This window comes from Myiozetetes cayanensis, unplaced genomic scaffold (assembly GCF_022539395.1).
Source record: "Myiozetetes cayanensis isolate MyiCay16 unplaced genomic scaffold, myiCay2020 scf1, whole genome shotgun sequence".
Taxonomy (NCBI): Eukaryota; Metazoa; Chordata; class Aves; order Passeriformes; family Tyrannidae; genus Myiozetetes; species Myiozetetes cayanensis.
This window is the reverse complement of record NW_026086604.1, coordinates 60,954,814-60,970,393: the sequence shown is the minus strand read 5'-3', so window position 1 is coordinate 60,970,393 and position 15,580 is coordinate 60,954,814. Positions and strand designations below refer to the sequence as shown.

General features: G+C 41.9%; 1 protein-coding gene across 2 annotated transcripts in view; it reads left to right on the top strand.

Annotated features, from left to right (window-relative positions):
• Positions 1-3,575, top strand: part of GABBR2 (gamma-aminobutyric acid type B receptor subunit 2) — a 467,784-nt gene extending 464,209 nt beyond the window's left edge. For both annotated transcript variants that reach the window (XM_050330892.1, XM_050330888.1), the window contains one exon: positions 1,066-3,575. In XM_050330892.1, the coding sequence (XP_050186849.1) occupies positions 1,066-1,231 (166 nt within the window). In that variant the 3' untranslated portion in view covers positions 1,232-3,575. The remainder of the gene's footprint in view (positions 1-1,065) is intronic.
• The last annotated feature ends 12,005 nt before the right edge of the window (positions 3,576-15,580 follow it).

The following is a 15,580-nucleotide window of genomic DNA, read 5'->3' as shown; positions in this document are numbered from 1 at the left end:
GCTTTCTGTGGGCATTTTTCTTCTGGAATCAAAAGGCCAAAGTCTTCAGTTCAGCTCAGTCACTTTGACAACTGTCTTCTCTTTAGAAAGTGCCTCTGTGTTTCAAGGGTGAATGTCTCCAACTGCTAAGTCGCCTTGTGGATAACATCTTGATGACTGAAAATATCTCTTACGCTAGCAAACCTTAACTGGATTCTGATTTTGTGAAGGGTGCCAGTATATTCACAGCACAGGGGTAGCAGAGCCCCTCATGTCACCATCTTCTCCAGGGAGAAGTGTTAGATGGGATACCTGTGAGCACAGTTTAGTGGGTTTTTTTTAAAAAAATACAAGTTATCATGATGTCAACCTGCTTGGAAAAATGGATAGAGAATGCTGGGTTCCTAAATACTGAATTTTGATATAAGTAGTAGGTTAGACTGCTTTTATAATGCCAACTCCTCAGGCCCATAGCACTGACTGCTGAAACTCAAAAGCATCCATCACCTCAAAAGAACAGACACAAGCTTTAAAGAGGAACTACTTGGAAAAAGCCATCAGTCCCAATTCCCTCTCGCCATGCACCTGTGTTTGCCTTAGCTGGAGTTGCAAAAATGCCATCCTTAATCCTTGTGCTAAGTGGTGCATGGATTAAAACTCTGTGACCTCATGCATGCCTACACAGTTAGCCAGGGCTCTGCATGCAGTAGATAGCTTTACAAGGGGCTGGGGTTCACCAAACTATTCATCCTTATTGCAAACTTAAGGTTTTCCCTTTTCCTGGCATCAGCACTCTAGCAATTAACCTGAATGTGCCTGGGAATCTTAGAAGGTTGTGGAATGCTGAGAAAGCACCCTTAGATTCCTCTGTAACGTCTAACCTGTCAGAAAAATTCCCCAAGGGGAAATAACATCATGGTGGCATAGCTCAACAGCAGCAAGTGCGATGCTCTTGGAATTGACCCTCCCAGTCACAGCAGCAGGCACAGGAAGCATCCTCACAGCAATCTGTGAGCGTATCAACCATGTAATGTATTACATTTTCCCCTTGGCTAACCGCCCTCTCTTTCTCTGTCTCTCCATCAGCATACAGCGTCGGCTGTCCTTGCAGCTGCCCATCCTTCACCATGCCTACTTGCCGTCCATAGGAGGAGTGGATGCGAGCTGTGCCAGTCCGTGCGTAAGCCCCAGTGCCAGCCCCCGGCACAGACACGTGCCGCCCTCCTTCCGAGTGATGGTTTCGGGGCTGTAGGAAAGGGAGATCTGTGCTTCCTGAACTGCTTTTAAGTACTCAATGACTGGACTAAACATCTGACCTGGAACTCTGCTACAAACATGTAACATTGGCTCTTACCACAGAGGAACTGCCGCTGAGGCCCTCGTCACAGGAGTGCCCGTGTAACTCATGTGGGAAGGCAAAGGAGAAGGACACAAGGAGTTTGATCTGTAGCCTTATTCACGGAGTTTTTATTTCTTCACATAGAAGTCACTGAAAAAAAAAACGTTTCTTCCAAAATTTCTACTAGCAACAAGGAGGCTGGGAAATACAGATCTTGCAAAAAAGACACTAGGAAAAAAAAAAACCAAACACTCAAATGTCACTGAGCTTTGTGTGGCTGCTGAGAACATGCAATTCTATACTGTATCCATGTAAGGAAAATGCAGTGGTTGAGCTATACCATGTTGAAACAGATACACTCATTTTTACAAGAGTTGTGTAAAATCACTGGAAACATTCTGCACTGGTTAGTCTTGCTTGTTTTCATTTCAGGTGATGATGTTCAGTAGGAAGGAATTGTGAGAAATGATTCCTCAGGTGTCATTGAGACTCTGCAGTGCTGTGAGCAGGGTCACCTCTAACTTGCAGCTGTATGTGAAACCCAAGCAGAGCCTGAAGCTCCAGCTCTGAGTTGCCACCAGCCAGAGAGCTGCTGGTTGCAAGAGGAGTGCTTTGCCCTTCTCTAGGGGCAATGGTAGTAACTGCTGACCATCTGCAGCTTCATTTTTAGCAAAATTTTTGCACCTATTTCAGAATAAACACCACCAATTGTAACGTACTAAACTGTCTGGAAAAGTCCCAGGGCTGATAACTCAGGAAACTGAGGACAGATGGGTAGTAAAGTCTTAATGTCACAGGATGAATTGTTTTTCCTAGTTTGTTTGAACTGTGTCACACATAATTACAATAAAATTAATTTAGTTGACTTGGGTAGGGGGAGGGGCTAGGGCACAGCACTTTGCTGCTGCAGGCAAAGCCTGCAGAGCTCATAGATGTGAATATACACTATGTTTGCTTCATACCTGTGTGTGACAGTTGTAGCAGAAAATAGAGAGGACAAATCCAATTTACCAATAGAATATTTTATCTATGAAAAAAAAACTATGAAAAAAAAAACCAAAAAACAAAGGGATTTATACTTTAGCTCCATTCCCTGAACTGAAGCAATTAGGAGGAAGGATAGTGGGATAGTGGTGTACCGTCTGGACCAACTCTGGAGCCAAACCCTGAGGCACAGGTGAGACACACATGCAGTTTCTTTTTCCAAGGGACTGGAAATGTGTCCTCTGACTTCCAGGGCTGTTTGCTGAAAGTAGGGGGGAAAAAACACATGAAGCACCCACTGGGCTCTCAGTTTTCTTTGACCAACACCTGTGCACCTCAGACCAAACCTTCAGAATGACATACCTACAAAGGTTTACAAATCAGCAATGACTGAAGCACAGTTGAAGGGGTTCGTTAGCTGAGGGATTTAACTGCAGCTTTGACAAGCTAGCATAAATCTCCATTAAAAATAAAACACACCTCATAGTGGCCAAAACCAACATGAATATGTATCTGAATCTTAAAATCAGGAGCATCACAAAATATTTCACTTGGCACATACAGTAAAAGAGGGTATGGAAATATCTGTAGCTTTTAGAACAAAAAAACCTGTAAGTATAAACACAGATAAAATAGAACTCATTACTCTGTTTAAGCACTAAACACTGACGTTGTCACTCAATGTGTGTTGACAGTATTCTCTTGCTTTATTAATATCATCAGGGCCTGGTTTATTTTAAAAGGAATGTTAATTTTTAAAAAGATAAAATTACAATATTGTATATAATGTATACACAAAGATCTCTGTAGAAATATTATTCCAACTTAGCAGGAAAAAAAAAAATCAGAAGTATCGGACCATTGGAGGTGAGTGTGTGTGTGTGTGTGTGTGTCTGTAACTTCGTGAATACTGACTGTGTGACGTTTATTAGGTTTAAACCATGCAGTACATTCTTTGTCTCAATGATACTGTAGTTTCTCCCATAACATTTTTTTTTTACTTTACTGCAGATAACAAGACCAACCAAGTGAATATAGCTATTTAATGTTTCTGTTCTTTTATACTGCAGCAAAAATGTACTGTAAATTTATGAAGAGGCTGTGCCCCAATGGCATTTTCCAATGATGTTAGTGCACAAATGCTTTAAACTAGACTGGAACTGCCAGAATAAAATGTAAATGAAGAATTTCTTGTATAACCTTATACTGCATGAGATCAATTTTTAATAAATTGTTGCAAATCTGTTTTTATGAATAAAATATGTAAAATCTAGACTTTTGGACTCCATGCCCTCTTCCCCATAGCAAAATCACTTTTAATGAGAGTGTGTGTGTATATAAGCATAAGTATATATAAAAGCCTCCTTGAAGAAAGAGGAATCCTATTACAACACCACATTTTAATAAAAACGTAATATGTAATAAAAATACACATCCTAGTAGTTGAAGGGTTTGCATTTCAGCAAAATAGATAGATGAGCCTCTGCTCTAAAATACAGTTACTGCAGTACCCATGAGTGAAGTCTAAGACTTTTTTAAAATGGGGAAATAATATAACATATACTGAACACTTATATCCAAACCACACTTAATCCACTCACTATTCTGTCTTGCACTACAGTGAGTGTGAGTTCAGAAGAGAACGATTTTACTATTTCACATAAATTACTGAAATTAAGCCAATCTTCTAGCTCAATAGTAAACTCTCTTCTTCACCAAATGAGAAGTTTCTGAGAATAAACACTGATCCAATTGCTTCACGAAGGCAAACACTAAATTTCTCCGTCTAGCTTCATTCGCATAGTGGGGTTTGTGTCCTAAAGTAAATTCTTCTATATGGCAAAAGAGGAGGAGGGAAAAAACGTGGGGCAACGAGACAGCTAGAAGAAAGACAATTTTGAGATTTTTGCTTTTCAACAGGGCAGCGCTCTCAAACCAGCACAAAATGTCTTAAAGCCCAAGTTGAAGGGCTTAAAACACCACAAATGTGCTTTCAGTAGATTTCTGATGCAGCTTAGGAGTTCCGCCAAACATATACAAAAGATAAAATACCAGAGAGGAGTTAACAGTGTGGATCGTGGCTCTCAATGCAGAATACTGGATGGAAGGAGAAACTCAAACAGATACATCAAAGCTCACTGAAGAAAGGGAAAAAAGTACAGAACGTTAACGTGAAACCTATATTCAACCAGAAGCTGTGGGAGGATGTGAACATCTTAGACTTGCTCATGAATAATAGGAAACCAGAACAAAACAAAACATTACTTTAAGAGGTCATGAAAAAAAATAAGACGGATATGTCAGAGGAGCAAGTTTGCTCGAACCATCGAGTTCACAGAGCCACAAAAAATACGCTTCCTATACAATCATAAAATTGCTATTGAATTCATGTAAGATTGCTAATTTTGCAGCACTACTTTCAAATAATTAAAGGGTGGTAAAGAAAGAGCGGTTCCTCTTTCTTTTAAAAGATATAACATCTTTTCCTAAAGGTTGATAGTCAAATCTTTTCTGATCTTTTCAGAACTTGTTTGTTCATTACAAATCTCAGAACAGTGAGCCTGCTCTCCCCAAGGTTGGATTAGTGTTTCTGTTGCTTTCTGCTCAGGCTCTCTTAGCTACTGGAAGCCAGCCCAGCAACACCTGTCCCAGTATTTCCACAGCACCATATGGATATTGGCAGGGCTTTATTTTGCTCTCATACCACAGTCCAAAGGATGGGCTGGTTTGCCTGTTCAGTGAGCTGACTCTCCTTGTCACTGACTAGTTTAACAGGGATTTTCTGCTCAATATCTGAGAAGACTGACAGGTTTATTGCAATGGTTTCAGCATCATGATTTTTGTCTGAGTTCAGTTCTCAGTTACTGACTGCCTTTTCTGTCTCTTGACATAGTGAATAGTACTTAGGGCCATTACTTCAATATGCAGGAATATTATGCAGGAGTGCACTTTTAAGAGCACTCTGCCTCTTGAGCCGATTAGGATTCCGAGTGCACTGCTGTGTTTATCAATAGTCACTAAATGGCATTGCAGAGGGTCGATAGAAAATCTAGGGATGCATTGGAAGAGTTGGGGAGGAGACAGCCCAAGCCCGTGTTGGGCTGCTGGCAAGGGCAACCCTGGGTGGCAGTACCATCACATCAGTGTCACCACAGACCTCTCTTACCTGCACACATTTTGAGCCACCTTTCAATTCTTTGCAAATTGCAGCTGGTTTAAACTCCCTCCCGTGGTGATGAGGTGCTGAAGTAGGCCAAATGAAAGGAAAGAGGGAAGGACAGGTAGGAGGATAAGGAGGGAGAGGCATCTCCAGCCACTGAGAACATCCTTCACTGCCCCAAAAAGTGGCTGCCCATCAAAGGCGAGCATCACACAAGGATTTAAAAAAATTACTGAACTTAGAGGCTAAATTCAGTAGAGATCAAATAAACATGAGGACAGAAGCTATAGGTACTAGCAGCAAGCAGCCTCTGGGCTGGCTTGGTAGCAGAAAGGAGCATAGCAAAACGGAGCTCAGATGACCTTGAGCTTCAGGAAAAAGGACAGACACCCTTATGAGTCAGCAAACACAGGCTTTGGCTAGAACCGACCCTTTACCCACATGCAATGGGAGCAGCTTAAGCTGAGAAAAGTATCAGTTGCATTTACAACCCACAGCTGCAGTCACCTCAGTGACCACATGGCCCATCTACGTACCACAGCCCTCAGCAGTGTGGGACAGCTGCTTGAGCAGAGGAGCTGCCACTGGTAGCAAACCGTTCCACAGAAATGAAGTTGTCCATTCTGGCAAGTCAGATTGACTGCAAAACGGCGGGGGGTGTTGGGTGGAGTATGGAGTCTGTGTTTATTGCAGAGAGCATTGCCAGGACACAGAGAAAGTACAAGCAGCCCAACATTAATGGCCTGGAAAACACCATGAGAGTCAAGGCAGAGACATACATGCTTTCTTCTGCTTTGGGAATTCGTCAAGCATCTAAAAGCAAAAGCTATTCTAAGAACATATACACACAAGCCATCCCTAGACCAGAATTAATTCTCCTTGGCCCTGGCCCACTCTGCCACACAGTGCAAAACCCTGAGCCTATGTGGCTGAACATCACCTGTTTGTAAGGGAAAAGGACATGAAGCAGAAATTAAAAACTGGAAAAAAAGGAGACAGGAAAACAGGCACATGACTTTGTATTCATAGAGTGCTCTGCTGTACTGTTATCCAAGTGGTTCCTACTCTGCCTGTCTAAGGATACTGCAATATTTCCAAACACCAGCTACCCGTCACAGCAGACAGAGGGATGGATTCATCTGTTCTACAGGAGGGAGGAACCTCACATCCTTACCAAACAAGCTAACTGACATAATAAGTAGTCCATATTATTAAACAGGCTATCAACTGGTGATACAAACCAGCACAAGCTTAAGAGGAAAGTGTTCTCCAGCATAAAACATCACCCTTGCTACTCCAGAGAATAATACTGTTCTTCCAATCTGAGAAACCTTTCACTTTTTCCCCCACCAGAGCTGTGTCTGAAGCGGAGAGCCACAGACAAAACAAAAGAGGTGAAAGTAATCTCTTGAGCACTTCAGGAAATAAAGGCAAGGGGGGCAGCAGTGCTAGGGCCACATGCCTGAGTGTGCTCTTAGGGGCATCTGGAGATGGAGGTGCCACTAAAAGACCTGCTGACATCAAATTGCTGAGCATGGATCAGCTTCTCCTCAAGAAAGGAGATTGACATTGACTCTCCTTATGACGAGTGGTGGGTGGAAGGGCACTAACAATAACAGCGGAAGCAAGGACAATAGCTTCACACTGAGTCTACACAGGGAGGCTGAAGAGATAAAGGTTAAATCTGTAAGCTAAGAATTCCATAAGCCTCACAACTCATCTTGACTCAACATTGGAAAGAAATCATCTTCAGTTGCCCTTGGCTCATACTTGTGTCACTGGAAGACATTATTTGAGAAAAGTAACAGAGCTAATGGGAGAAAAGGGGGAACATATCAAAGCAACCAACACAGACATACAAGAAGCTGGCTTGAGAGTCATAAAGATGCAAATGAACAAGCGACTCAGCTGCAATCACTTCTGAGGAAGATACATCAATGTCAGCATCAAATACGAGCATCCCTAGCAAAAGATAGTAGTCACTGTCATCCCACAAAGCTAGCTGTACAAATAAAGCTGCTAAAATTGTCAGAAACTCAGCCAAGACCATCACTAGCTGCCTCAATGTTGCTAGTAACTAAAATGGGAGCAACTTTCCTCCAAATTTTGACCTCAAATTCTAGTAGGCCTGAAGTTTGAAATTCAATCCAGTACCTCCATATCCTAGGACGTTTCCAGGCTTTTGTTATTACTGGAGGGCTGAAGGAGTGTGAAGCTTGCAAATTATCAATCCTTATGAAAATTTTACAGAAACTGGTTCTTACAGACAAAGAAGCATTTTTTAACCAGACTGCCTTAGTCAGGGCGCGGGGAGAGGGCATATTTCTCTATTCTGCCTACGTATACACGTTATTGTTTTCAGAGGTCTTTCAGAGGCCTTTGAGAATTTTCCTTTGAGGTTATAGACTCTCCAAGATGAAAGTACAGCTGAAAATCCGTCGTACTACTGTGTGATAATGAATATTTCTCTAAGAAGCATCCCCGTTCTTTGAGGAACTTTCAGTTTCCCACTCCTCCCCCAGCTAATATTCTATGTTTACTGATTTGCTTTAGTTTTAAAACCCTCAAACTTATTTACCTAACAATTAACTGACATTTGAACTTAAATAAGTAATTTATGATGAGAGCAAAGCTCAGCAAAGTGGAAAAAACGCATGAGTTGTTCCAGCATAATGCATGGAAACAAATAAGAACAGTACTTGCTACAGCTCAAAACTTTCAGATGTATCTCACTGAGACAAATGAAAATAATTTCAGAACAAAATCAAGTAAACACATGCCATGTTTAATGGACCATTGAGTTAAATGACAGCTTTCAGTTATCTTTTAGCAGCTGATTTGGGTTGCCAAACCTGGGATCAAACCTACCTGCTCCACCCGCTGGGGCACGTTTGCTCGCTGCTAATTAAAACTGCCTTCATCTCTGCAAAAGCAGGCTTGTTACTCTTTGAAAGTGAAAGAATTAACTGTAAAATTCAGACTAGCCCATGTGAATTCTCCACAGATTTTTTCTTGCCTTGTGTTAACCTATCATTCCTCCCATCACATTTTGCTCTATACGATTTTGTCATTTGATATAAAACTGCTCCTATTAGGGACAACAAAAATTGTAATGAGGATGGAAAGACATATAAAGACATTTCTTTAATTAGTCTGTAGCACAGCATTTCAGTATCAGGAGTAGTGAACTGATAAACCCAAAGGCATCTGAAACTACCTGAAAGGAGGTTGTAGGAAGGTGAGGGTCAGCCTCATCTCCCAGGCAGCTAGAGACAGGACAAGAGGATAGAGACTCAGAGGGAGGTTCAGGTTGGGCATCAAGAAGAATTCCTCTGCTGAAAGGCTTGTTAATTGTTGGAACAGACTGCACAGGGTAGAGGTGTTTAAGAAAAGACTGGATATGGCACATAGTGCCATGGTCTAGTTGACGCGGTGGTGTTCAGTCAAAGGTTGGACTCAATGATCTCAGAGGTCTTTTCCAACCTAATTGGTTCTGTGATTTTGTGATCTGCCCCAACTGAGCAGTAGGTTATTTGTTTTGCCACAGGACAGAAGCAGTTGCATCATCTGCTGATCCATTCCTCTCCACACAAGTTTGTTTTGCATTTTTATTCTAACCTCGTCCCAGGGCAGGAAAACTAATTACTCCTCTCTTCTTCCAGAGAAGCACTCTCCTGACTGAGTCTTTTTAAAAGGTAGAACTTCTCCTTCATTCTCCTGGACCTGCCAGACTACTCCAGCACCCTGTGCTCTTGCAGGCAGGCAGAGTGGCCAGAACATTCAACAGCCAGACAGACCCTCTCCAAACCACATTTCTCTGCAATGCAACGTACAGAAAGGCTGCACAGCTGCACATCTTATCTTTGTTTTCTTTTTTTTCCTTTTCGTCTACTTTACCAGCTCTACTCCACGTGCCATTTCCATTGTTCTTTGTGTAGTTGTTACCAACACTAGAACACCAGATATGTTCAAATCCTTCTGAAAAGTCTGTCAGTCCTTACTTGAGAAATCTTTAGGAGTGAACATGCACTTCAGGAGACCCAAATGTGATAAAAATATTTTCAATAATTTAAAAATGTCTATTTTAATATAGCCTTCTTTTAAATAAGATCTATCTTTTCCCAGTGTATGTCAGCAATCATCAACCACTCTTCGTCTTCTACAAAGAAAAAAGTGCACACCCAGCTCTGTTTCAGACCTTGCAGGCATGCTTGCATTTCTTTTCATACCACTAATTTTTTGCCTTTTATTTTTTTATGTTGCTGATTTATTGTTTGTTTGTTTTCAAGCAAGACAGAAATAAAATTAACTTTTCCATATGGAGAACACCAACCGCAGAGCACTCGTGTCTGTGCAGTACAAATGCTCAAGAATAACCTGCTCTTCCTCATCCAGCATGCAGAGTGTGTATCCCAGACTGTGCTGGTAGAAGCTTAGAGCTTCAGTCAGATGAAAGATAATAAAATGAGCTTGAGCCTCATTAACTTACGCTGTTGATGTGAATATTAACATAGATTAAAATCCAAGCTCCGAAAAGAAAGCGCAGTCCCAGCTCTCATCACAGGCAAACTGCAAGCAATAATAACTTCCTTGAATTAATTTAGTTCATCATATTCTAAAGCTACAGTAAGGGACTCTGCATAAAGGCCTTCTCCACATGGCTTTGAAAGTTTTGTAGCCAAGTGCAATTTCAAGAATAAAATCTCTGTTTATGCACTTTGTTTATAGCTTTGATGAACACGTTGCTGCTTTGGCTGAACATAGAGAAAGAGTCTAGGAAGGCATTTTTCTTTCTTTCCAGAGCTAGTTCTGCTTGGTATGTGTAAAAAACACTTATGAACATACCAGAACTTAGACAACTTGCTCAAATTAATTTAATGGGGTGTATTCAAAATGATGAAAAGATGTTTCCCATTAATTTCTCTCTCTTTGGAATAATGCTTTCCTTTTACTGATATTCAGTTCTTTTACTCCGTTCTAAATAAACGTTATATTACCTTCATCACAAGTACATTATTAGTACTACACTAGTTATGCAAATAAGGGTTCTTCATCTTTTTTTCCCCTTTGCTTTTCCTCCAGGGGAACGGTGTTTGCAGTTTACTGTTTGTACTTATGAAAGAAAGACTAAAGTGAAGGAAAGAAAGGAACTGCCTTTTTTTTATTTACACTACAAACTTATTTATCATGGAAGTTCAAAAACATTTTAACACCTTAACAAAGTGAAAGACATTTAGGGAGATCATTAGTTCCTCCAAAAGTTCAGCCCAGTCTTGAACTGTCCCTTTGTACTCCCTGGGATGGAAGTTCAATACATGAAGCAGTCATCAGCAACCCTCATTCCAAAGTTTTAGGATATCTTTTAGCTTTGTTAATCCCAGTCATCACCTTATTATTTAAAAAGTACTTTTCTCAGAATTCACTGCCATTTATATGACTCCCATCATGAGATTCATCTGTTATACCACATGAGACTTCTCTGTTCCTTCCTGAAATAGCTGACACAGAAAGACACTGAAGTTGAGTTTACCCTCAGACTCGCCATGCTGAACGGACAGATTCCCTTGGCCAAGGGGATTTTATTTGTTGTGGAACTTAGCCCACTCTTTTGGATACATCTGGATATTTCTCCATTTACATGCAATGTTGTAAGCTGTACCATGTAAGCTATACCATGTAAACTGTGGTAGTCTAAGATAGGTGTCTGTTCCTGCACCTGTGGCAGAGACATTTCCTATCAGTAGATTGTACGCCCTCTAAGATGGCATTTACACAGAAGAAGGATAGAGAAGCAGATCATATGATTTTCAGGGATGTATTTACCTAATTGACAAAGATTTATTTGGATTTTTGCAGCACATCAAGCAATGCACTACAGTTTTCTTTATATTTGATACACAGATCACTGGCTTAGAATACAATGGATGCTTCTGTTGAAGACAGTCCTCTGTCATACTGTCTTTCTGGCGCTGTTCCCAATGCAATTGCTGTGGGCAGAGCAGCACTTCCCCAAATACAGACCTTTCTGCATAAAAACATCCCACAATCTGCTAAATTGCTTTTGCACCTGTCAGGCAGCCATTTGGCTACCCATAAATTACATGATTCCTTCTTGCCCTACCTATCATCCTCCTCGTTTTTCCTCAGTCCTCTTGGTGAGAGTTTCTGGTTTAAAACCCTAAGAAGTCCCTTCTACTTTTCTGTGACTGTTCAGTTTCATCTCTTTGGGTTTCTTTGGTGGCCAAATCTGCTCCTCACAACTGCCAAGTGCATCAGGACACTTAATAGTTTGCTAGACTACTGAATGAGCCCTTCTTTTGCAGGTGAAATGGTATGAATACCAAGTAAAAGAACCTCTGTCAAAGATGTAAGCCAGTAGATCAGTGTTGTTATTGTTAGTGAAGGGCCACATTATCTGCATTTACTGAGTGATGACTCTGCTGTCAGGACTTAACGGGGTTGTGTTCTGGGCAGCTCTGAGTTTAGTTTGTCTTTGGCTGCAGAATCACTAAACAGTTGGGATCAGCCGCTTCACTTGTTCTTTTCTTTATCCTGAAGCTGACAGGTTTCAGCATATATGGTAAAGGACTAAGAGAAAATAGTGATTGTAGTGTAATTACTCCTATTGTCTAGCTCACCAAAAAGAAGTGTCCAGAAAGACTGTTTAGGAAGATACAAAGACAGCCTCCCTAAGCCAACCAGTAATGGCAGAAGGGATCCCACTCCTGGGACTGGAGAAATGGAGCCCACTCTCATGACTGAGCTCCTCCTGGTGAAGAATTTGGATGACCAACAACTCACTGCAAATGCCTTCTTCTAAAGGAAATCTGGTGCTGTTGGCAGAACGGCATAGGAAAGGTGTGCACAAAAGTCCACATAAGTTTCATGGGATCTAAGGCAAAAAGAGGAAAAGTGAAATTTCTTCCATTTGAGGCCATTCAATTGCCAAAAAAAACCGTGTCTGCTGCTCTTCTCCCATCCTCCACCACTGGCACCAGAGAGACGGTTTAGACTTCAGTAGCTCACGTGAGATGCAAGGTATTTGTATAGACAAACAAGTCTATATCCTCACAATTATATAAACTGAATGATTCCATGAAATCACCATAAAAAAGGCTGACAATGAGAAGTACCTTCGGACTCCTGCCTCAACACTCACCATTATTTCCAGTATTTCTGCCACTGTAAATTCATCTTAGGTTTACTCTACTGAAACAAGCTCATCTTGTCTATAAGGGAGAGCAAGCTTTTGCCTTATGATGATCATTTTTTAATCAACACTCTAGACATAGGCAAGTATCTGGAAACCAAAATATACCAAAAAAACACCACCAAACAAACAAACCAACCAAACAAACAAACAAAAAACAACAAAAAACACAACAACAAACAAACAAAAGAACTAGGAAATACATGAAGAAGGTGAAGAAGGAAGAATGATTTCCCTATTCTTTCTCCTTGGGAGAAAACATTTTTAATCACAGCTTTTAGATTAACCTGAAAAACATCTCAAAAACTGTAAAAGCAAACAAACAGAAATGAAAACAAAATCAAACACAAACAACCAAAAAAACCCCCACAACACTAGGAAAAAAAAAAGTAACAAAAAAAAAGTAACAGTAAGTTTTCCACCACTTGCTTACTCGTCCTCCCCCAGTGTTTTTGCTGGTCAAACCTGTCACTGGACAAAAACCATTACTTGAAGAGGTGTCGCGGGTTTACCGACAAGACCCCTCCCCCAATGCCCAGGGCTGAAAAATAGGTCTTTCCAGGTGGATTTCCAGAACAAAACCAATCAAAAGTTTTAGTAACGCCTCTGCCAATTACATATTTAAGAAAATGGAAGAGAAGCCCGTTGCACAGAAGAAAATGGAAGAGCCAGCGTAGCAGCTGACCCTGTTGGGCCTGGGCGTCTGCCCCCACCCCGGGCCAAGTCTGGCCCAGGCGAGAGTGGCCAGGCCTCCCTTCTCTCCTGTAACAGAGTAGAGAAAAAAAAAAAAACGTAGAGAAGAACCTGGACGAGACATGCTGCAGAAGAAATTCTGGCAGAGAGATAACAGAACCTCCAAGGTCAAAGATGGCAGCTGGAGAGAGAAGTCTGAAGGGGGGAGGCTCCTCCTCCCCGCTCTCTCTCCTTCTCTCCCTCGGCACGGAAAAGACTGAAAACTCAAAACCCCTGCCACCTGTAGAAGATTGCTGGGGAGCAGAGACCCTTCTCTGCAGCTCATGAAGGAGCACATGCCAAAGCAGAGTGCATGAAGAAGATGTGACTCCGTGGGAGGCCTAAGATGAAACAGAGTCCTGCTGGAGACCTGTGGCCCATGGAGAGAGAGACCTACACTGGAGCAAGTCAGCCCGGGTAGGATCTTGTGACCCAGTGAGGGATCCATGCTGGTGCAGCTGAATTTGTGACCCAAAGGGACAACAAAGAATGGAAGAACTGTTGCCTGAAGGTGACTCACACTAGAGAGGTCCATCAAGGACTGTCTCTCGTGAGGAGGGACCCCACAGGAAACAGGGGTGGACTCAAAAGCCATTATCCCCTGCAACTGTGGGAAGACCATGGTAAGGCAAGTGTCCCCTTGCAGTCCATGGAGGACCCCACAGGCCCTGGGTAACCCCCCAGCCTATGGTCTTAGCCCAGGAGGGGTAGGCCCAGCCCTGAGGTCAACAGGGAAAAGAGAGAGAAAGAGAAACAGTCCCAGCTGCAAAAAATTGGAGTTGTCATCTTAGAGGTCATAGAAGAAGAACTTCTGAGTGCTGCAAAATTATTTAAAAGACCTGTAGGTCCAGAAATGGAAAAGAAACTGCTTCTCCTCCTGAACTGATACAAGGTGGGAGGGGTATTTCTGTAAATACATATCACTTTCACCTAGTTAGAATTGTTGTATATATAGTTCTTTAGTTTTTATCTTACTAATAATAAATCCTAATATTATTCTCCCCAATCAGATCTCTTGTCTATATAAACCTTCTCCCTACTTATAGCAATTGTGTGGGGGGTGAGAGAAAATTGGCCCAGAGCAAACCCACGACAAGAGGGAAAAGGCAATTCAATATTGAATCACATGATTTTCCAGATTATTTCATATGATTTTCCAGATGGCACCATAAAGCCATAAAGCATAGTAAGGGTTTACTGCAAAACAAAACAATCTGGAAAAGGGGGAAAACATATGTGTGGATTCATATATTAAAAGCAATTTGAGAAAATCAGTTAGAATTTTAGAAAATTATAAGGCAATATAGAATAAGTTTCTACATTTCTTCCAACCAAAACTTTACATCAGAAGCCATTGTCTGGACATATTGACAATTTGCGTACATATAAGAATACTGATTTTATACTGCAGAATTAAAATTCCCTACTGCTAAACTTGGAACATTGAAGTCCTATATGCAAAGCTAATATAAAGTCATAGAATCACAGAATCATTAAGGTTGGAAAAGACCTCCAAGGTCATTGAGTCCAACCACTGAGCGAACACCACCATGTCAACTAAACCATAGCACCAACCATAGCACCAAGTGCCACATCCAGTCATTTCTTGAACACCTCCAGGGCTGATGACTCCACCACCTTCCTGGGCAGTCCACTCCAATGCTTAATCCCCGTTTCAGTGGAGTCCAACCTGACCCTCCCCTGGTGCAGCTTGAGGCCATTTCTTTTTGTCTTGTCATGAGTTGCCTGGGAGAAGAGGCTGACACCCACCTGGCTACAACCTCCTTTCAGGTAGTTGTAGAGAGCGATAAGGTCACCCCTGAGCTTCCTTTTCTCCAGGCTTAAACAACCCCAGCTCCCTCAGCTTCTCCTCATATTACTTACTCTCTAAACCCTTCATCAGCTCCATTGCCCTTCTCTGGACATGCTCCAGCACCTCAATGTCCTTCCTGAATGGAAGGGCCTAGAAGTGGACACAGTACTCAAGATGAGGCCTCACCAGTGCCAAGTGCAGAAGGACAATCACTTCCTGAGTCCTGGTGGCCATGCTGTTTTTTATACAAGCCAGAATGGCATTGGCCTTCTTGGCCTCCAGGGCACACTGCTGGCTCATGTTCGACTGCAATCCCAGGTCCTTTTCCACTGGGCCACACTCCAGCCTCTCTTCCCCCAGACT